We start from the raw sequence: 23,567 nt of genomic DNA, 5'->3' as shown, positions 1-23,567 counted from the left end.
GAAGGTGTGGGTGATGGAGGAAAAATTATTTGAATGTCTTCAATCTTGTGACTGGCTACCAAAATCTATTTGTGGTCAGAGTGCTGGGCATAGACCATCAGAGGCCCAAAGCCAGAAATGGTGGAGAGCACATGGACAGGTTCTAGAGCAGTTCATAGAGTTGGTAATTAGAGTTTAGTGTTGACAGTGAAGGGACTTGAATTTGAAGTGATAGGTCATGATAGCAACTAAGGTAAGAAGGCAATCTTGTGCTCTGCTATGCCACACCCTCTTAGCCCGGCGTAGCTGTCTCTGGATATGTCACAAACCACCCTGATACCAAGGTTTCCTAGAAAAATGACGTGGTTGAAGGGGCTGAAGAGGTGCAAAGGATTAAACTGCTGGATGATTGGGTGAAGGGAGAATGGTTAATGAAGTCTGAGGAAAAGGATAACAGACTTAAAATCATGATAATTAAGGGGGGTTGAGGGGCAGGTGTGGTAAACTGGGGAAGGTGGAGACAGAAGGAAATAAGATAGTGGTCAGAACAAGGTATAGGGGTGAAATTAAAGTTTGAAAGAGTAAGAGCAGTGGGTTAATATGACGTCAAGGACATGGCCAGCTCTCTGGATAGGGAAGGGGTTATGTTGGAAGATCTAGTTCTTAGTGGAACACAGGATTTGGTGCAAGATGTAATGGTGATCATACAAGATCAAATTTTATTTAATAACTGGAGTCCAACACAATACATAAATCTTATATGCTGTCAGGTACCTGAAGCTCAAGATGGTTTACAAAATAATCACACCAAGATGATCATAACAAAATAAAACAAATTATTACATAAAATATTTTTGGAATAACCAATTTTTCAGCAATTACATCAAGAACTATGTTAGCAATTAACTAAGACTATGATAAAATAAGAAGAAAAACAACAACAAAAATGGAGCAGCTGCAAAGGTTAAAAGTTTACATTGGGTATGGATGTTAAAAAATATCACTGTGGAAGCTCAGACCAGATATACTCCACCTATTAAAAAAGGTGGAAAGAAGAGCAAATGACAGCTGGTATGGTTGCAAGGAGAGGTGAAGGAGACTATTATAGCAAAAAGAACTTCAGAAAATGGAACAAGTACCTATATGAAGATAATAGGAAACAGCGTAAGCACTAGATGCAAAGTACTGATAAAGAAGGCAAAGAAAGGTACCCCAGAAAACTATAGACTGGTGAGCCTTACAGTAGTGCTGGGCAAAATGGTAGAGACTATTATAAAGAACATAATTACGGACCGTATACATAAGCATGGTTTAATGGAACAAAGCCAACATGGATTTAGGCAAGGGAAGTCTTACCAGTCTATGCACGTATTTATTCATACCTTCAAAAAAATGTCGCAAAAGTGAGCCAGTTGATATAGCATATCTGGATTTTCAGGAAGCATTTGACAAAGTATCTCAAGAGGGCTTCTGAGGAAGTCATGGGATAGGAGGCAATGTCCTATTGAGAACTGGTTTAAAGGTAGAAAACAGTAGGGTTAAATGGTCAATATTCTCAATGGGTTCCCCAGGGATCTGTACTGGGACTGCTGCTTTTTAACATATTTATAAGTGACCTGGATAAAGGAATAAGTTATGTTATCAGATTTGTTGATGACACAAAGGGGCCTGTTTACTAAGTTGTGCTAAGGGCTCACTAGCATTTTTAGCACACACTAAACGCTAAAGACACCCATATATTCCTGTGGGTGTCTCTAGTGTTTAACGTGTGCTAAAAACACTAGCACGCCTTAGTAAACAGGGACCAAAGTTATTTAAAATTGTTAAATCACAAGAAGATTGTGAGAAACTGGCAACAACACCATGAGAGACTGGGCATCCAAATGGCAGATGAAATTTAATGTGAGCAAGTGTAAAGTGATGCATAAAGGGAAGAGTAACCCAAACTATATCTACGTGATGCAAGTTTTCACATTAGGAGTCACCCAGGAAAAGGATCTAGGTGTCGTCATTGATGGCACATTGAAATCCTCTGTTCAGTGTGCAGTGGTGGCTGAAAAAGCAACTAGAATGTTAGATCCTAAAAGGAAAGGAATGGAGAATAAAACAGAGTATCACCACGCCACTATATTGCGCCATGGTGAAATCGTACCTCAAATATTGCAATTCTAGTCACCGAATTTCAAAACAGGTATAACTGAATTAGAAAAGGTAAGGAGAAGGATGACTCAAATGCTAAAGCCGATGGAATGACTCCGTTATGAGGAAAGATTAAAGAGGCAAGGGCTCTTCAGCTTAGAGGAGGTATGCCAGAGGTCTATAAAATAATGGGTAAACTTGAATTACTTGTTTATTCTTTTCAAAAGTAGAAGGGCTAAGGGGCATGCAATGAAACATATAAAACAAATCTGAGAAATATTTCTTTACGCGGTGTATAAATAAGCTTTGGAATTCATTGCCAGAGAACATGGTAAAAGCCGTTAGCATAGGAGAGTTAAAAAAAATAAAAGGTTTGGACAAGTTCCTGGGGGAAAGTCCTTAAACTGTTATTAAGATGGAGTTGGGGAAAAATCACTGCTTTATTTCTTGGATAAGCAGCATAAAATCTGTTGTACTCTTTTGGGAACCTGCCAAGTACCTGTGACCTGGATTGACCATTGTTGGAAACAAAATATTGGGCTTTGGATGGACCTTTGTTCTGTCCTACTGTTTTATTTATTTATTTGTGTCCCACCTTTTCTCACTTATTAGTTGGCTCAAAGTGGTTTACATGGTTCGGGAGAGGTGGTTACAGACTCCGGTGTGAATAAACACAGTATAGGGGTACTATTACAGTGACAAGTACAGTAAAGAAGTATCGGTAAATAGGTTGGAGTGATTCAGACAAAATGTTAGGGTGTGATCATGCATCGGGGTTGAAAACTGCCTGTTTCCTGATTAAAATGCCATTACTATGGCAATGCTTATGCACTTATGTAATGCTATAAGCTGGCAGTAAGCAGTACAGTGGCAGGAAGGTCAGCCTCTGTTACCAGGAAGACACTGGTGGTGAGAAGATGTGGCAACCATGGGAAGAAAGGAACAGTCGATGCTAGGAGAGCCCAGACCACATTGCACAAAAACAAGTAGTCTGTTGCAAACAAAGTTATTCTCACAGCTGCTGTCTTTGTTGTGAGGGGCCCAACCCCTGCTGCAACAGTCCACAACTCAGTCCTCAGACACATCCAGTCAATTAGATTTCCAGGATACCTCCAGTAAATATGCATTATATAGATTTGCATATAACAGAGGTAGTGCATGCAAATTTGTCATGCATTTTCATTGTGCCCAAACTCTGTAGCTCAAGAAGAGGTGACCTCATTAGTGTGGTCCAAAGAGTTAAAGGATGCTTGGAAAAGGCAGTAAGAGCATAAAGGGGAACAAGGAGAGTTTGTCAGGTGGGGATCTAAAAGGACAGCAGACTGGGAATGAGAGGGGAGGGAAATAATATGAGAAAGAAGGTAGAGAAGTGAGAAAGCTTGGAAAAATACACCCACTATCCAAACCAACCAAAATTGCAAACTTATCACATAGTCTGCACTCCTGTAAGACACCCACATATTTCACACACACTCCATCATTCCCAATATTGTTTCACATGCACCCACTAGCCATCCTTCCTCACTTCTTTCTTAGAGACACCACTCACAGACATTCAGAAATCAAGTAGACCTCTGGTCACACAACAATTGCCATTTACTCCCATCCCTCCCCACCTACCCAGTGACTAAGAGAAAGTTGAACATGCCCTTCGCCAATGAGTTCTCCATGCAGATGTTCCTGAGTCTGTGCACTTTTCAACCTGTTAAAAATCAGCTTTACATTGGCCACCCTCCAGGTACTGTGCTTATTTTAAATGTTAGAAACGTACATAGAAAATGATAGCAGATAAAAACCATATGGCCTATCCACAGTCTGCCCATCCATACCATCTACTGTCCTTTCCTTTGAAGGGCCTGCAAGAGTGATGGATTGCTTTGGGTTTCAACTGGTTGATATGAAGGGTCCTCTTGTGGTTTGTCCATAGCCATAAAGGTAGTGGAGGTATGCATACCATCCTGCTTCAAAAGCCATTTGAGATTCAAAATTGCACTTTTCTTTGAGGTTGGAAAGCATCTGCCAACACTGAAGCGATTGTTTCACTTGAACTGTTATCCAGGGCTCATGGGTTGCAGATTACTAGTAACAGGTTAGCAGTTACATGTATGAGCTCTTTCAGAACTCTGGGATGAATGTTATCTGGTCCTGGTGATTTATTGCTCTTTGGTTTGCTTGTTTGCCCTATTACATGTATCTGCATTGTGCATTCCATCAAATGGAAAAGGTAGAATAGACATTTTTCAAATTAAAACCAGTTGCTCCAAATTACTTCTACCCTTTGCTGTCGTCATCCTATCAGAGCAAAGGGCATATCCCCAAGGAAAGCTAAAGTACACAAAAGACTTTCTATCTCTCAGAGCCCTTAAATTATAGTATAAATTACTTATGGACGTTTGGAGTGTTTAGGAGTATGTTAGACAATTAGAGACAGTGGATCCTATTTAGAGGTAGATTGGATGAAGGATAATGGTTTATCTTCAAATCCGGGAAAGAAAGCTTTATGGGTAAAAAGTGGCTCTCTGTGATTTTTCTTTCCCCGTTTTTGAAATGTGATTTCTTATGCTTAACTTGAAATACTGAGGTTAGAAACTCAGGGAATACTTGTTGACTCCCCATTGACTGCTCAGTCACAAGTTCATAGGTTTCTGCTAGTACATTGCCCAATTATGGATTCAGAATTTGAAGCTGGATGTAGCCTGTGATCAGTTGGCTACAGTAGTGCATACAGTGATCATGGGATGTCTCAGCTACTGCAATTCCCTTTGTATGGGCCTATTAAAAAGAAGAAAAAGGTCAGAGCAGTTGTCTTCAGTTCCTATAGAACACGAGTGCCTGTATTTTGTTAGCTTGAAATCAGTACGATCATATTATTCTAGCATTAGGTCAGTTACACTGGGTACCAGGGGTAGCAGGGTTCAATTTAGATCTATGGTTTTCATTTTTCAAAATTATGGGTTTTTTTTTAATAGCACCTAAATTGCAGAAGAAAAAGAAATGGTATATTCCAAATTGATCCTGAAATTCCTCATAAGAAGGCCTATTACAGGCTACCAGAGCAACATCCAGTTTGAAAGAGATGGTAATATGCCAAAACTGTGGTGTTCCCTTCCTAGAGATTTAAAACTTTATAGGGAGCATCTAGTCTTTAAGAAATGCATCAAAGCATGATTATTTTGAGAGGAGAATGCTTAGGTGCTGCAATTTTTTAAGCTTCAATTGGAAACTAGTTTGTATCAGCAAAATAATAGTACTCAGGGTCTCAGGGTTACTCTGATGTGGTCTGATATTGATGGTGTCTGTTGCTCTTTGTGCTGATGTACTTTTGTCTTTTGCTTTATTTAGATTTTGCTCACACCTTTTTCAGTAGTAGCCCAAGGTGAGTTACATTCAGGTACACTTAGTAATTTTTTTTGTTATTTTTATATGTTGTGATGCAGTGTACATCTATTGGAGCATGACTTTGTTTTTGACTTACTGTAAAAGCAGCTGCTGGAAAATAAGCAGACATTCTGCAGGTTCCTTTCTAGCTCTGTTTCTGGGTTTGACTTCCTGAGGCCCTTTCCAGCCCCTTCTGTGGTCCTATGAAGCTTAGTATAACTGCAATGGGAGAAACTTCACACCCCCATCGATCACAAAATAAGAAAGCACTTGTTTTCCTTTCTATGGAAACAGAACATCATGTAGAGTTTTATTGCTTTTGGTGAGGTTGCTGCTAGCAACCAGAAATTTCTCTTTACAACTGGTTCAAACACTTCAACATCTTACGTTAGAATTTAAATGTAATATATGTATATAGATATAGATATAATCTGTATTTACAAAAATCAAACTTTCAAAAAACCCCAAAGCTACTTTCTTGTTCAACCACAAATACATTAGTGTTTTCGCTTTTTAAAAAACACGGGAAAACCACGATTTTACGGAACAACCACCACATCTGAAAGTGACAGAGAATGCCGAGAGGGGGAGAGAATGCAGGACTGCATTTTGATAGAGGTCGATACCAAGAGGATTGAGGAAGATAGATCATTGTGGTTCTATTGCATCCGCTTCTCAACTTTAAAGGGGACAGTTTCAAATAATTGCCTACAGTTGACTCCTTGAATGAAGTAGTTGCTCACTCAAACTGTAAAGGGACAAAACGTGCCAAGTCAAAATAAATGATGTCGGCAGATAATGCCTCTATGTGACTTACTGCAGTGAGGAAATGGCTTCTGAAGTAGTAGCTGGTGATAGTTTCCTACCATTATGACATCATCTGCTATAACATGGGCTTGTGCTTTGTTACTGTTTTAAAGGTAGCCTATTTCTTATTCATCCTGAGTACAGCAACCCCTTAAGAAAGTGGAGCTATAATGGGAGGAGTCAGTGGTCAGGGCCTGGAACCTATATCTCCAGGCGCTATCACCTTTATCTTGATCATGGGGAAAAGGGCCTGTGTGAAACACACCACCAATCACTCTCTAAGGGAGGGGTTCTCAACCCAGACCTTGAGACACACCTAACCAGTCAGGTTTTCAAGATACCACCAATGAATATGCATGGAGTAGATTTGCATACCAAGGAGGCAGTTCATGCAGATTCAATGTGGGTATCCTGAAAACCTGACTGGCTAGGTGTGTCCTGAGGACTGGGTTGAGAACCCCTGTTCTAAGGTAATCAGATAGCTCCATGGCTTAAGGAGAGCCTGAAAGTAGGCCTAGATTTACCCTCCAATTACAGGTTTCAACTTGTAGCTCCTTTCTTTCATAGAAAAATTGAACTATAAGCACAATGTGGTCAAAATAGGATATCTCTTATGCCATGTCTCATTTTATACAGCAGCCATGGCCTGGGGCCTTTACAGTGGTCACTGTATCATCTGTTGGCAACAGAGACTGGGGATCTTTAGGTTGTGTTCAGTTCTATTTCTTGACTCCTATAGAATGCTTTTCCCTACCACTAGCTCCAGGTGACATAACTAGGATATGCTGATAGTCGCCTGTGTTTTACTTTACTGCACCCATTTTCATGGTGTACCTGCAAAGACTGCTATGGCCTATAGCAGAACTTTCAGTTTTCTGCAGTCAGGTGAGACTTGCTGCGTTCAGGAAACCCTGCTGGCCTACAGTGGGATTCTTTTTCTTTGACCCATTTATGAATCTTTGATAAAAGCTTAAGAAAACCCAAATCATTGTTTTCACTTGACTCTTGGAACATATGCGTAAACTTTGTATTTTTTTTCTATAAAAATATATACATATCAAATGAAATAATTCATTCATTTGTTTCTTTTCGTAATAGTCTTCTGACTATTTAGACCTCATAAATCTATTTTTAAGATATATAGATCTCTAATTGCAAATGTCCAAGTTCCAACCACTCTTTCTTCTGGGTTTCAAGGTGGGGCATCACTCCCCCTCCCAAACCTCCAAAACTAAGAACAACTGACTTCTGAAGTCTTTGTTGCCTTTAAATCTTATTTTGGCCTTTGCCTTCCAGTGGGAGGGAAATCTCTGCTTTGCAGATGTGATCGCTGGCCAGGGACTGCTCAGTTCAGCTCAGCTGGTCCGCTGTGGCCTCCTTGGGCTTGCTGGCCTGGGCCTTGTACTTGCGCATCGTGTGCCGCAGAAGCCCCGGCCGCTCCTCCACGCTATCTGGGCTGAAGTCATTCTCCGAGCTGCACTCACTCACATCGGTGATCTCCAGCTCTGAGTCGGAGGCTAGATCCTCCTTGGCACCTCCCACAGGTGTCTCACCCATGGCCTGGCTCTCTGTTCTCCCGGGAAGAGGATGCAACTCCCCTCGTAGGGGCAGGGTACCCAAGGTTGGCGGTAAGCAGACCCGGGCAGGGGTACTGGAGGGTAGTGCTGATCTCTCCAGGTTGGCCTCCCCAGGAAGGAGGGAGACCACTGGGGTGGGCACCTGAGCCAGCGGGTTGGGGTAGAAGTGTGGAGGGTAGAGGGATCCAGGGAGCTTGGAGCCAGCCAGCGGGAAGGCACCGGAGAGGTAAGGGTTAAAACTCCAAGGGTATTCAGTGAAGGGCAGGTTTCGGCTGTAGGGAGCTAGTAAGCTGGGTGGCTTAGAATAACTGGAGACACCTGATGAAAGGAAGGAAGAAAGAAAGAAAGGAAAGATATCAGGAGAGTGTGATGATCCCTAAAGGCATTTGTTTACAGGTACAGTCTTCCCATTTGATTTAAAAACTGGCCATTGTATTCCTGCTCTGCAAACTGTCACTAAGGTTTTAAAGATACATTCCCCAATGTCCCTCAAATTGCCACCCTTTTTTCTCCTTACTCCCTAACTGCCCCAGGGCCCTGATTTTTTATTTTAATTCTGGTGGCTGTAACTAACCACTTCTAGGATTACCTATTGCTATTTATGTTCCAGAAATGTACTTGGTTTACCCATCCTGTCCTGTTGCCAAATGCATGAAGTGGTGAAAGGAAAGAATTAACAAGGACAGCTCTGGTTTTAGTGAAGATCAGTCTTCTCTTTGATCAGATTGCGTTTCTAACATGATGGCAGAATACATCATATTTTATTATTTCTTTTATGTCTTTATCTGATGTACAAACAACCTTTTACTTGTCTATAGCTTTTCTTCCACTTGCTTTCCTCCAGGATTTTGCAGTTGTGTTCATTCTTGTAAGGGAGTCTGATCGGATTTTCTCCATCAGCTTTGTGAAATGTGCATGTCTTCTATTTTTATATTTTGCACAGTACAGGTTGAAATTCATTTCTGTTTCTAGCAGGGCCAGCTCAAGGGACTGTGGCACCTTCTCTATGATTCCCCCCCCCCCCCCCCCCCCAGGACTGTGGTCTGCCATCCCCCCCTCCCTCTCCTTTCTCTTGGTCTACCTTGAAAATCCCAGAGTGCACCAGCAGCAGCAATTCATACACACTGCCTGCACCTAGCTGGAAACAGGAAGTTGTAGCAGTGGGGGTGGGATGCAGCAGAGGGAATGTTCCAGGCCAGCACATGTGAATCGCTGCTGCTTCTGGTGCTCTCTAGGAGTTTGAAGGTAGACCAGGAAGGAGGGGGATTGAAAGAGGAGAATACAAGACTGGATTGGGGGGGGGGGGGCACGGAGTGAGAGAAAAAAGCTGGACTGGTATTATAGCACCCTCAACCAGTGGCTCACCTGCCCGTTGGGCGTAGCCACGGGCGGGCCTGGACGGGCCCAGGCCCAGCCACTTTCCTTTAGGCCCACCTATCCAACATCCTGCTGCTGTCGCTGCCTTTTCTCCCGTGGCTCTGCCGGGTCCGGGAAGCAGTGTTCAGCAGTATTGCCTGCCTTTTAAAATAATTCGTCTCCCCAGGCTCCGCTGCATTTACTTCTTCGCCCGTTGCAAAGTGCTGCCGTTCGCACAGGCAGCTCCGCTCCCTTTTTCCGCGTCCATCTAGCCCTACGTATCCACTATAGGTAGTGGATCAGAGAGGGCCGGATGGACGCGGCAAAGGGGAGCGGAGCTGCCTGTGCGAACGCCAGCGCTTTGCGACGGACGAAGAAGTAAATGCAGTGGAGCTTGGAGAGATGAATTATTTTAAAAGGCAGGCAAGCATGCAGGCAACGCTGCTGAACACTGCTTCCCGCCACGCTGGTGACTGGCGCAGGGATGAGACTTCTCAAGCCTTGGGGGCCGCCAGAAGATTCTTCAGCTGGCAGGGCCCGGAGATCCCCGCCAGTCTAGGTATTTATCTTTATGGGAGGGGGATGGACAGAGAGGAAATATGTGGGTCATGCCCACCCAGTCCACCCCCAGGCCCACCCAAAAATTGAGGACTGGCTACGCTACTGGTTGAGCTGGCCCTGGTTTCTAGTTCCCTAGTGTTGCAGAGTCTGCATATTTCTAGGAGGTCAGAAACAAACTGAGCTAAAAAAAAATTCCATCTCTAATTTGTGGTTATTTCCTCTATTTGGTGAGGGTCTGTCTTGTATGTGTATTTTTTGTGCAGGGCCTGTACAAGTGTCCCCACTCAGCAGAGAAGCCACTGAACAAACTGGTAGACATCTTCTTGTTTACACTCGCATGCTTGAAGACTAACTCAAAAGGGTGTTGGGGGTACTTCTCTCCCTAGTTTGCCAACAGTGGTCCCTCTTGCTCAACCGTTGTGATATCCATGCCCCTTACATCTCCACCACCTAGCTGTGCTTTCACCACCCTGCATCCCTCTTCATACTTCTGCTCTCCCCTCCTTTCCCATTTCTTCCAGCCTCCCTGGGACTGACTGCAAGCAATAGGATCTCACCTGACACCCCCCCCCCCAAAAAAATAAATAAATAAACAGAGCATCTCTCATTTCACTGTCCTAAACTCTTGGTGCAAACCCCACAAACAACATCAAAGACCCCTTTTTCTGATTCTACTCTATTACCACAGTGGGCTGATCCCAATAGAGGAAAGCGTTGTCTCACCTGACCCTAGGAAAGGGAAGGCTGTCTCCAATCTTAGTTTCTCCACTTCTGAATTTGAGACCTGTCGCTCAAAGAGAGGGCTCCGGCTTCCAGGATCACCCAGGCGAGGTGGGGAAAAGAGGGTCTGTAGAGCCTAGGGGTGTGAGAGTGCATTACATGACTAAACTAGAAGGTAACCAGAGGAAATCTTACTCTTAGCCATAGTCAGCAGTGTATTCTTGATGCAATATTTTGTGTACTGCTGTTGGCAACCTCTATGATCAATTTTCTTCTTGTTATACATAACTTTGCAATAAACATTCAAGTTTATTTTTAGAGTAGAAACTGTGTCTACATTTTATTTTATTCCTTGCTGAAGTCCTCTGTCCTAAAAGCACAGGGAGGGGAAGCAGGCCACCAGTCCTTCACCAAAGATGGAAGTTGAGGAGCTCAGTTGAAGAAGTGAAATTATTTGAGGATGAGGATTCCCAAGCAGCTCCTTGTCATAAGACACAGGGTGAGCCAGTCCTGGTTTTAACCCCTAATTCCAGAACCCATAGTTAAGATTAAAATTTTGCCCTGGACACAAAATTTTGAAGGTTTCCTATACCCAAGTTATAAGGGAACTGCTCCGGCTTGTTCTACAGCAGGGGTTCTCAGGATATCCTCAATAAATATGCAGGAGAGAGATTTGCATATAATGGAGGCAGTGTATGGAAATCTCCCTCATGCATACTAGTTTGGGATATCCTGAAAATCTGACTGATTTGTGTGTCCTGAGAACCCCTGCACTAGACTCTAGAGCCACAGTAACAGTGCTTCACTCCCGAGTCCCTCCCCCTTCCTCCCATTCTTTAATTTCCAAGGGAACCCAACCCCTACCCCCCCCCCCCATTCTGTTCTTCTGTCTTGCCTATGGCAAAAATCGTCCCCCTGTTAACTCCATTGTACTAGAAACTTGCTTGCCTTTAAAGAAGCTGTAATTAGGTATTCCTAGACAGCAGGAAAGTCAAAGAGCAGAGGCTCCATTAAGCCCTGCTACCATAGAGTTTGTGAGGGAAGAGGCTGGGAGTCTATCAGCAGTCCATCATCTTTTTAGGCACTGGGTTACTTTACCCCCCTTATGTAGGAGAAGGGGAGCACTGAGAAGGGGCTTATATAGTCTACGACCTGCAAAGTTTGGGACACAGCCAGCTCTGCCTGACTCCACCTGATTAACTCCAAGGCTTAATCCGGAAGGAGACTCCAGCTCGATACTATTGACTTCTTGACTTCAAATCAAACTCCTTCCATTAATCACTGGCTTCCAGTTAAAGTGAAATATCTTCCCTCTGCCTTCTCTCGATTTTTGTGATACCTATGTTCCAGGAAATCAAGGCATTCCTTCCTTTCTAGGTGTTAATAAACTAGTGAGGTATTGGATGCCTGTGGAAGGGACAGATCTTTCCGCAGTACTAGAACGATCAACCATGCTATCACATTTACATCTTTCCTCTAGGCATGCAGCATTAAAGGGGAGGGGAAAGTCTACCCCCTTCCTACCCGGGATCCATTGACACGATTTCGTCTGCTTTCTGCCGGGGAAGGGGACACAAGGTTAATTTTAGTAGGATGTGTGTGCTCTCACTGTCAGTATTACGGTAAAAGGCATAACTGGCAGCACCTATTAACTTCTATTATACATCACAGGGAAACTTCTTTGATCTTACCTACCAGCTTCTATTATGAACTGTAGGAGACAACAACGCAAGCAACATCTATTAACCGGATTGGTAAACTGGTAGCAAGAATTCAAGCACTGTAATTTCCAGACAGACATGACGGAAGTACCTTAATGTACAATGAACACCGGAAGGAAGCACTAGCCAGGCAGCTGTAATAAAGCGAGATGTCCCTGAAATATTCCATACCCCATTGAATATCAGCTGCTCTGACCATAGACATGGGGGGGGGGGGGGGGGGGGGGGGGGTCAAAGTTGATATTTTCATTTAATTGTAAATATGAAATCTAAACGGGAGTGGAGTAGGAAAATGGTGATGCCCCCCACCCTATTTCACAATACTCAGTAAAACCGCCCAGACTTTTACAGAGAAGAAATCGGCTACACCTCCCAATGTGATGCAACCTTTTCAGTCCCTCTCCGAAATCTGTCCTGATGATCCCACGAACGAGAGTCAGGTTTTCAGGTTACCTACCATGAATATGCCTAGAATAAATTTGCATACACTAGAAACTCCCCTCCCCTATACTAGTGTCTCACATGTATATTGGTTGTGGACGTCATCAAACCCCCACACAGACTGTAGGGTGAGGGTCACCAAAGCCCTGGTCTAGGTTTACCCAAGTGCATCAATATTTCAGAGAAGATCGATCCAATCGTCATTTCAGTTTCATTGCATTGACAGAAAACGCAGGAACTACCAGTGCATAGATACACGGGACCAAACCAGGCCGGCTCCGATAACCTTGAAAGAAATGGAGTCGCCTGCTGACTGCATTCATTTATCTGTGAAGCATGATCTGTAGAGACTTTCCTGGATCATATCAGGGGCTCTGTGTACAAGTGCAGGAGGGAGGGAGGTCTCCTCTTACCTCGGGAGTGAGGGGCCCACATTCAGGGGTGTGAGCTCCGCTGAATGGGCTCTGGGCCAGCAGGAAGGAAGAATTGGCCATATCCAGGAGAGGGTAGTTCACTAGAACTACTTTGCTGAAGTTGAATTTGTAAGTGAAGCGTTTGCCTTTGGTCTTGTGGAGGATCCGCTTGTTGTAGTAATACCTGAGGACAGGGAGAGAGAGGTTTTATAAAGCAGTCAGATAGAAAGATAACTGGGAAAAAAATCTATCCTTGTTTGCCGAAATGCCCCCTGCTGTTTTACTAGGGCAAACAAATTAAGCTGCTGTGTTTAGGGTAGCTGGGTTTTTGAAATTAAATGTCAAAAGTGATTTGCTAAGAGAGGATTGAAGTGTGTGTGACTGGTTTAAGCCCCCCTTTCGGGGGAGCCCATGCCTGAAGCTGCGGTCAAAGGCCCCATAAGGAGCCGTGGGGGCTGTTTCGGCACCCAGCCCAACCCGGCCCCCTCTCATACCACTGCTATTAACTTTAATCACCAGCTCCTTAACCTGCAGGACTCTCAGGGAGATGAAGAGGGGGGGGGGTGGGCAGCAATTAGCAAACACAGAAACCTGCATAGCAAACATAAACACGTACAGTGGAAACCCAGATCTGACCAGAAAGGGAAAGCTAAAAACCGGGGATATAAATACTACTTATTTTTAGCTCCTACGTCTAGCCTTAAATTACAGACACGTAGCACTGTGTGCCCAGAAATTGTAATTTACAGCGCCCCGGAGATAATTTATATTAATTAGAAGGGGCGGGGCAGAGCAGTTTAGGGCTGCCACTGGCAAGCCGGCAGGAAGAGGAGGGCGGAAAGCTTGCATTTATTGACTGACACCTGTGGCTTTTATTTCCATCAACTGCTAATCAGGAGTTATGGTTTTTGGTAAAGGGGAGAGAGGGCTGTATTCATATACAGCCACAATTACCTTACAGTAATAAAGATCATGCATAGGTGTATCTTATGTGTCTTATACTATACAGAGGTTTGTTACAACATGCTTTTGATCTCCCTATGGGAGAAAACTGGCCTCTGCAAATTGCATTACCCTTCATTAGAATGGTATTAAGAATCTGGATTCCCCCCTCCCCCCCTAAAGATGTTATTGTACATAAGCTTTTGAGACTACATAGGTCTCCTATTGTCACATGACCAGATGTTCTTCAGGTCTGTCACATTGGAAGAATGAAGGAACTGGTGTGATCTCCTGAGCTCATGGTATTTCATTATATCACTAACTCTTTGGGCCAATAAAAGGTGGCATATTCGACAAAGAAGCCCATTTATTGTGGTACATAAGGACACGTTTATAATACACACAATTCTATTGTCACTGAGATCATACACACACATAGAGCAGTACCAACCACTCACTCAGTCTAGTCAGCTAGCAGTGCCTGGTGGCAATGGGTTTTGTTCCTCTGCTATGAATCTGAAGATTTTTCATGACCACCAAATCAGTCTTAGAAGAGCAGTAATAACCAGTCTCCAACACCTGACTTGTATTGATTGACGGGCATCGTGCCAGTCCCTATCCTAGCAGTGAGTAAATAAGATAGTGGCTTTCTTGGACTATAAGCGTCTCACCTGAGGGCCCTGCTCAGCTTGTCATAGTTCATATGGGGTTTGCATTTTCGGATGCCCCACAACCGGGCCACCTCATCGGGGTCCTTGATAACAAACTCCCCATAGTCTCCTTGCCAGGCAATAACATTTTGGTATTCCTCTTTCTGCAGCAGTTCCAGGATGAAGTGCCAGAGCTGGATTTGCCGGGAGCCTGGGCTGGACTCGGGCTTGTATGCCCAGTCAGGAAAGGCGAACCCTAGAGAGACAAAACAAAATAATAGGTGTACACCCCTGATGTCTACACATATCCCTGGGACCCTTCCCTGTGACATACTTCCTCAGGATGTCTCCTGATAGCATACACTTGATAAATCAATACACAGTCCAAATTAATCATTTCAATACTGGGAGCCATTCAAAAATGTGCCATATATCATTCAACAGTAAAACCCAATTATCACAGCACCATACTGTATGACAGTCTTCTGGACCTCAGTGGCAACTTTTTCTTCACATGGACCATTCAATCTGCAGTTATCCTACTTCCTCATCGGTCACTGTTTATTGATTACCATTTATAACTCATTCATTGTAATATCAAACTCATTTTAAAAACATTTTCTTTCCCTTAAATTTTATATATAAGCTCAACGCCACTTATCTTAATTTTCTGATGGACTCACTGCCAACATGGACCATGTTTCACCTTTGGCTGCATCAGGGTACGGCCCTCAACTTCTAGTTCTGGCTGTATTGCAGAAACTAGAAGTTGAGGACCGTACCCTGATAAATGGTAACCAAAAAACAATAACCGATGAGGAAATAGGCTAACTGCGGATTGAGTGGTCCATGTGAAGACAAAGTTGCCACTGAGGTCCAGAAGACTGTTATATGGTATGGTGTTGTGATAATTGAGTTTTTAGTGTTGGGTGATATATGGCACATTCCTGATAGCACACAGCCATGAAGCCATTTCTTTGTGACAACCATCACTGGCATCCCTCCCCATGAACCTTAAAAAAAAAATCTCTAGCTATTCCAGGACCCTTCTGCCAATGTATGTTTTCTTCACTTTTTAACCATCTTTTCTCTATTTTCTCACTGTCTTCTGTGGATTTTCACTTTCTCTTACTTTGTAAAATAAATAAATCTGTATTTCTGCTGTTAGTTCTTAATTTATGTTTACAAGTTGGTTCATTTTTCTCTCCATTTTTCCCTTCATTTCACTTTTGCTTTATGTCTATTTTAATATGTTATTTACAGGAAGTACTACAGAATGTCATATGTCTGTCAATGCAGATTTCCATCTGTGTCCTTTTTCAGTGTATCCACGGAACTTTCCACTGCCAAGAGAATTACATGTGCAAGTTCTGTAGCATCAGAAAAATAGACACATTTATTGAAGGGATCAGATGCAACAAGATGACACCCATTTCCCGACCTGTTTCCAAATAAGCACACATCTTTTCTTATGCTGTAATGCATTTAAATTGGCCAGTACCATAAAGTACATCCAAAAGTTGAAAAAGCACAGGGACAGAAAGCATCAAGAACATGGACACAACTGACCCGCTTCTTTCATACAAAAACAAGTTTCATTATGGCTCACAGACAGAAACACAGCCTCCCCATGTCTCTCTCTCCAAAGGTTGCTAGCCACCAAACCAAAAGGTTAGTGGGTAGATTCAAAAAAGGGCACCAAACATTACGTACAAAAAAGTTGAACGCTGCCCTTAAGCAAGTGTTCTAAAATGGCAGTGGAGTGCTGAACGTGTTGATATTTGAGCGCCTTACTTTAAGTGTGAGCATTACACTGCGTCAAAGGCTGGTGTACATGCTCACACCTAAATACTATGAGTTGCCTGCATAACTGACAGAATTCTGTAAACTTAGCATGTAAGTACCTGACATGTCCCTGATCTGCTCATGCCCCTCCCATGTTAAGTCCCTCTTTGCAATTACACACTATAGAACTTAGACACTATTCAATAAGGTACCTAAAATATCCATGTGGTAAACATTTCCGCCTAAGCGTATTCTATACGTGGTGCCTAGATTTAGGTGAAGTATATAGAATATGCTTAGTGGATATTCCAGCACCTAAAACTATGCATCTCCATTTACACCATAAATCCTTGCATGTAGATTTACACACACGGGGCCATATTCTATAACTATGCACGTAAATTTAGGAACGACCATGAAATGCCCATTTTCAAGCCCATAGCCATGCTCTTTTTGAACTGCACACATTTGAATTTAGCTGCAGTTCATTACAGAATACGCTTAGTGAGTTGTGCATGTAAATTCAAATTATTAACAAGTGCTGTTATCAACGCTGATTAGCTTGTTAAGCCAATTAAGTTACACGCGTTGTTATGGAATATACTTAGATTTTGGTGAGGAACCCTAGGTCTGCTATATAGAATCTGAGGGAAAGCGGTAAATATTCAGCCATCAGCAGTGAGCATTTTGACCACCACCGGCATTATTCTTGGGTGTTCAGTGCTGGGCCATGTCTGGGCTTTGGCATTGAAAATCCAGTTTATGCAGCGCTGACTAACACTTGGCCAATTAAGTCAATATTCAGAACTTAACTGGCCATGAGTTGCCACTTAAAGATAGTACTGTGTTTTATGTGGTCCCATTTATGCAGTTACCCTGGCAGAAGAACTGAATATTAACACTTAACCAGCCAAGTGCTGACTCCGCCCCTGGAACACCCACAAAATAGCCAGCTGACTCTTAGGTGCTAACTGTTCATTTCCAGTGGCAATAACTGGTTACGTGCTGCTGAAAATGAGCAGATAGCCCCAAAAGTGAATTAACCAGTCAAAAGTCATGTCAGGTCAGTTAAATCATTTTGAATATTAACCGGTACGTTTATAGAACAGTACCTAAGTGTAGTTATATGGGTAATGCAAATTGGTACCAATTTATACCACTTAGAGTTCATTAATGCCAGATAAAGCCAATTAGTGCCGACTTAAACAATTAAGTTAGGGCCCCTTTTACTAAGCTGGGGTAAAAGGGAGCCTACGCTGACATCAGCGTGTGTTTTTGATGCACGCTGAGGCCCCCTTTTACCGCAGTGGGTAAAAGCTGTCTTTTTTTCCTAAGAAATGGCCATGTGGTAAGTGAACCACTTGCCGCATGGCTATTTTGAGGGGGGGAGCACTTACCATCACCTATTGAGGTGGCAATAAGGGCTCCCGTACTAACCCGGCAGTAACTGGGCAGCATATGGCACTGCCCACTTACTGATGGGTAAACACCGGCAGTAAAAAAAATTACAAATATTTTTACAGTACCAAAAATGGCGTGCGCTGGGGGTGGGAACTACCGCCGGGTTGCTGTGGTTGCTCGGCAGTAGTTTCAGATTAGCGAGTGGTAAGTCCATGTTGTAATTACCGCTGCTTAGTAAAAGACCCCCCCCCCCCCCCTTAGGCCCTAGTCTGTAACTTGCATGTACAGTTTTGCACACTAATTGCAAATGTGTGTGTCCAATTAGGGGGTAAGTGTCTAGATCCCCCCCCCCCCCCCACTCACTAAAACAGCAAAGACACTGGTATGTGTTTCTGTACCTCTGTATCCTGTAGTCAGTTTTCTAAGGGAAACTACAATAATTTTCCTTTTGAACTTTGTTAATTGTGCAGAGGTACAAAAGTGGCCCAGTTCTTTACCACTATACAGCGTAATGCAAATTGCCACATTTTTGTTCACCACGGAGTACGTCTATCCAATCATCTTGTTTCCTATTTTTAACATTGTGGAGTGGAGGAGTGGCCTAGTGGTTAGTGCACTGGTCTTGTAATCCAGAGGTGGCTGGTTCAAATCCCACTGCTGCTCCTTGTGATCTTGGGTAAGTCACTTAACCCTCCATTGCCTCAGGTACAAACCAAGATTGTGAGCCCTCCTGGGACAGAGAAATATCTAATGTACCTGAATTTATCTCACCTTGAGCTACTACTGAAAAAGGTGTGAGCAAAATGAATATAAAAATAAATTCTCATATCTGTCCCTGATTCAACACTAGCAACTGCCTAGTGTGCCCAATTCTGAAGGCACCAAATACCTAGGCCAAAGAGAAACCTGCTCCTGCTTTCTTCAGGGCTGTGTGCATGGGCTGCCACTGTGGCCCTATGGTTTTCCTCTGATCCTGTTCTGGTTTTCCAGTCTTTGACATCATTTACACCTCTCTTCCTCACTCTCTGGAATATGATGTGTGTTTTTTTGCCTATGGATGTCAAATCTTAAACTAGGCCGTATCTGGTATTCACTTCCCCCCTTTATCTTTTATCTTGGTTCTATTTTCCTGCGTTTTTTTCTTATTTCTTTTTTCTCTGCCCTCCTCTTTTCAGCTTTACAGGTACTAGTGCTATGCCTGCATGGGGCTCAGAGAATGAGGGGTGACATGATACAGACATTCAAATATTTGAAAGGTATTAATCCGCAAACAAACCTTTACCGGAGATGGGAAGGCGGTAGAACTAGAGGATATGAATTGAGGTTGAAGGGGAGCAGACTCAGGAGTAATGTCAGGAAGTATTTTTTCACGGAGAGGGTGATGGATACGTGGAATGCCCTCCCGGGAGGTGGTGGAGATGAAAACAGTAATGGAATTCAAACATGCGTGGGATAAACACAAAGGAATTCTGTTTAGAAGGAATGGATCCACGGAATCTTAGCAGAGATTAGGTGGTGACGCCAGTAATTGGGAAGCAAAAATGGTGCTGGGCAGACTTCTACGGTCTACGCCCTGATCATGACTGAATAGATATGGATGGACTTAAGTGTAAATTTTAAGGGGCTTTGATGTTAGCTTCAGAACGTTTAGTACAAGAAGAGTGCTGGGCAGACTTCTACGGTCTGTGCCCTGAGAATGGCAAGGACAAACCAAACTTGGATATACATATAAAGTACCGCATACCACGTAAAATGAGTTTATCATGTTGGGCAGACTAGATGGACCATACAGGTCTTTATCTGCCATCATTTACTATGTTACTATGAAACTGTCCATGCTCTATTCATAAGTTACATGTATCATTGTGCTGCTTTTATGTGGCTCTGAGAAAATCAGCTATTCAGGGTCTGCATTATATTCAGTTTGAGCTGTATGAGGCTCTACAGTTTTAAGCTTTGCATGGATCAATATGCCCCCTTTATGGAGATCTGTTGAGGATCAGCATGGTCCGGCCTCCAAATTTACTAAGAATAATAATAGCAGCAGCAGAAACTTAGCAGGAAGAGGTTGTAACTTCTTTATACCTCAGCGACAACTTATTTCACAAGAGCCGAGACTCAACTCTTGGCTCACCAGTCTCTTCATCGGTCTAATTATGTCAACTTTAATACAAATTTTGTCATATAAATCCTTTAAAATCGTTGTAGTTTTTCTTAAAATACTACTTAACTTAAGGTTGATTGTGGGACCATTTGCTGACATGTGGCATGTTTCACAGAAGTACTGGGTCAGGGTCCGGTCCAAAAATGTATCTGCCAGCATCTGACATACATATCACGCATTGCTTCAGAAGTAATGTGTGATATGTATGTGGGAACACTGGCAGATACATTTTTGGAGCAAACCCTGACTCAGCATTTCTGCAAAACATGCCGAATGTCTGTGAACAGTTCTACAATCAACCTTAAGTTAAGTAGTATTTTAAGAAAAACTACAAAAATTAAAAAGGATTTATATGATGAAATTTGTATCAAAGTCAACATAATGAGACTGATGAAGAGGCTGGTGAGCCAAGAGTTGAGTGGCTCTTGTGAAATAAGTTGTCGCTGAGGTCTTGAATTTAATAAAACCTGTTGCTATGTCCAAAAACTTTTGAGTGATATGTTAGCACTGAGTATATGTACTATGAATTGACAAAGTGAGCACCCGCTATGAAAAATCAGTGATCTAATAATTTGTAACTTCTTTCTGAGCACTAATGTTTTATACTGATGAAAATGAAATTGGGAGAAAGGAAAATTTTGATCATTTTGTTTAACTGTCAACTATTCCTGTAATTATTAGTGTTAATAGGTTAAGGTATACAGCAAGACTCAAAAAGTTAAAGGCCAACAACCCACTTACTCCTCAATTTCCATCTAAGGCAAAAGTCTTGTGTTATAACAGTTGAAGTATGGAAGAGAGCTTGTGTGAGGAGAGTAAAGAATTTGTTTTTTTGTAAGTTTTTTCTTACTTTGTTCTTCCTTGAAATCTTCCTGGTCTTCAGAGCTCTGTTTGTTTACAGAAAAAAAAATTGTGCAAAGTCTCTATACCTTACTTTTGAGCAGTTATCTTCCCTTGCTGTTGCAAAATCAGATTTTAATTTCTAAAAATAATGGTAAAAACATTTCTCAAGGGCTAGTCTCCCCCACTCAGCTCCCAATAGAAAAGAAGCAGATGATGATGTCATGTTTTGATTACAAACTGTCATAAAAGTACATGATGAGAGCCAAACTATGACATCACCACTCACAGCTATCCTGTTTCAAGACTACAGACTCATGGGTGCTACAAGCAGGTTTGTTTATTTATTTTATTTATTAGGATTTATTTACCGCCTATTTGAAAGAATTCACTCAAGGCGGTGTACAGTAAGAATAGATCAAACATGAGCAGGAGGCAATTAGAGCAGTAAAAATATTCCAACAACAATACAAAGTATGGCATGGCTACTTGCAATGTTGTACTGGTAATTATAGTGATATTTTCCCTAAATGTATGAGGCTCTACAGTTTTAAACTTTTCATGGATCCATATGCCCCCTTTATGGAGATCTGTTGAGGATCAGCATGGTCAAGCCTCCAAATCTACTAAGAATAATAATAGCAGCAGCAGCAGCAGCAGCAGTAACTTAGCAGGAAGAGGTTGTAACTACCCACCCCCATTCTGTTAGACTGTCACTAAAATGCTTTGATGTTGCACTTATATATATACTGTCATCTACCAACATTTGCTTATTTCCCATCTGACCAAGAAGGGCAACCTTCCAAAGCTAATCAAGAAATGTATTAAGTTATGTCCAATAAAAAAGGTATCATCTTATTTTCTTTTCCATGTTTTATTTTGCTTTATTTCTATTGATTACCTTTAAAAGTGTACTAACACGGCTACCACACCTCTCTACCCTAAATGATTGTAATTTAACAACTGCATATGACAGTAGCTAAAAAATGACGAGACAATTTGCAGTTATGCTAAATTACGCATTCTTTTTCTTCAAGGACTTCTGGCTTGATTTTCCTATGAGATGAGTGGAATTTCACCATAGGGACTATCTCATTTTAATTAACTAAAAATCATTTGGTAGTTATTATCCTATGATCTCTTGCTCTCTGTCTTAATTTCTCCTCATCAAAAATTAGAAAATTAAAGGATTCATTTTGTGATGTTGTTGTTTTTTAAACGAATATATTCTTTATTTAGCATGCTATAATTTATAAATACTTTATAACTCACCTTGCAAATATTGTAGCAATTATATTGGGATTTTTTTTTTTAGACGTACATTAGTTTTCAGGGAGATTTAAGATACAAGCCTGGGGCACAGGGTCACTTGTTGATACTGAAGACAAAAATAGGGACAATTGAGGAGCTGGGGAAGGAATGGGTTAAGCTGATAGGGTCTCTCCAAGGAAGGAGCAAAGAATTTCAGAAGGGAAAGCACCCCGAAGAAATCATTTCCTGAAAGTTGACGAAGTGCTTCACCGACAAATGCTGTTTCCATATCGCCTTAAAGATGACTGATTACCATATGTTCAAGTTTAAATAACAAATGTAAATTAAATTACATGTAAACAAATTGATCAATATGGGAAAAGATGTATTCTCTCACATCACCACCTTTTAGTATATCATATAAGGAGGCCCTGAGACAGAATGTCTGGACAACAAAGCAGAATAAAACTAGAAAATGAATGCTACATTTAATACATTTTAGACATACAGCAAAAAAACAAAACAAAACACAGTATTATGAACTTAATCAACTGCACCTTAATACACTATTATATGTTTTGCTGAATTGAGAATGACTGGTAGTTTAGTAAGTTATCATTAAATTACTGTTCATAGTAGTCTTTATATATTTTCACATGTATTTTTATATTTCACTGATAGCAGGAAAAGTTCCTCTAACATTTCAGGGGAACAAAAAGTTATTTTATCAAATATACATTTTAAAGCTTGTCCTTTGCTACCAGTTTAATTGATTTACTAATAGTTAGATTTTAAACTATTATACCTGGCTGCTTTAAAAACATCAGCCGAGAACGAATACCAATAAACAATATACAGCATGCATGAAACAACTGGATGTGATAACTTTTGTAGTGTTTATTTGAAAAAATATAAATAATAGTATAGTTTTATTCTACCGCTATGTGCTAGTTGTGGGTTTTTCTTTTCACTTTTTTTTTTTTTAGTAATGATTTGTGAGACTTCCCAAAATATGATCAATACTTTCACTCATTTTGAACTAACTAGTACTTTCGTCAAATCGACACTTCACGGACCAAATTGCTTTCGTTTTTGTAGACATTGTTATTGATCGAGAGAAATATGATTTTCACATTTTAATTTTGGACAATAAATGTTTTAAAACATACTATACTATAATAATGTTTCTAAGTTTGCGCCTAATTTTTAAAAAGTTTTGCTTGAATCTACCAGACTTGAATTTAGGAGGGAAAGGCAAAGAAATAGTTTTACCAACGTCTGTCCCTGTTTAAGTCTAATCATACCTTATAGAGAACACACGAACTAACGCTGTGCTTACAGAAAAAAAGAGAGAAAATAAATGGAAACAAAAATGAAAAAAGAAATGCATTTTAAATTACCTGGAGTCCAAAGAGCTGGCATCGAGGGAGTGAGGAGTAAAT

The 23,567-nt window shown here is 41.7% G+C and overlaps 1 protein-coding gene across 1 annotated transcript in view; it reads right to left on the bottom strand.

Moving 5' to 3' along the window:
- Positions 1 to 6,724: 6,724 nt before the first annotated feature.
- Positions 6,725 to 23,567, bottom strand: part of ERFL (ETS repressor factor like) — a 16,865-nt gene continuing 22 nt past the window's right edge. Inside the window, exons 1-5 of the mRNA XM_030212082.1 lie at positions 23,526 to 23,567; positions 14,706 to 14,940; positions 13,093 to 13,276; positions 10,521 to 10,653; positions 6,725 to 8,198 (exon numbers count right to left, since the gene is read on the bottom strand). The exon at positions 23,526 to 23,567 is cut by the window's right edge and continues 22 nt beyond it. Of these exons, the coding sequence (XP_030067942.1) occupies positions 7,654 to 8,198; positions 10,521 to 10,653; positions 13,093 to 13,276; positions 14,706 to 14,940; positions 23,526 to 23,567 (1,139 nt within the window). The 3' untranslated portion in view covers positions 6,725 to 7,653. The remainder of the gene's footprint in view (positions 8,199 to 10,520; positions 10,654 to 13,092; positions 13,277 to 14,705; positions 14,941 to 23,525) is intronic.

This window comes from Microcaecilia unicolor, chromosome 8 (assembly GCF_901765095.1).
Source record: "Microcaecilia unicolor chromosome 8, aMicUni1.1, whole genome shotgun sequence".
Lineage (NCBI taxonomy): Eukaryota > Metazoa > Chordata > Amphibia > Gymnophiona > Siphonopidae > Microcaecilia > Microcaecilia unicolor.
This window is presented reverse-complemented; position numbering and strand designations above follow the sequence as displayed.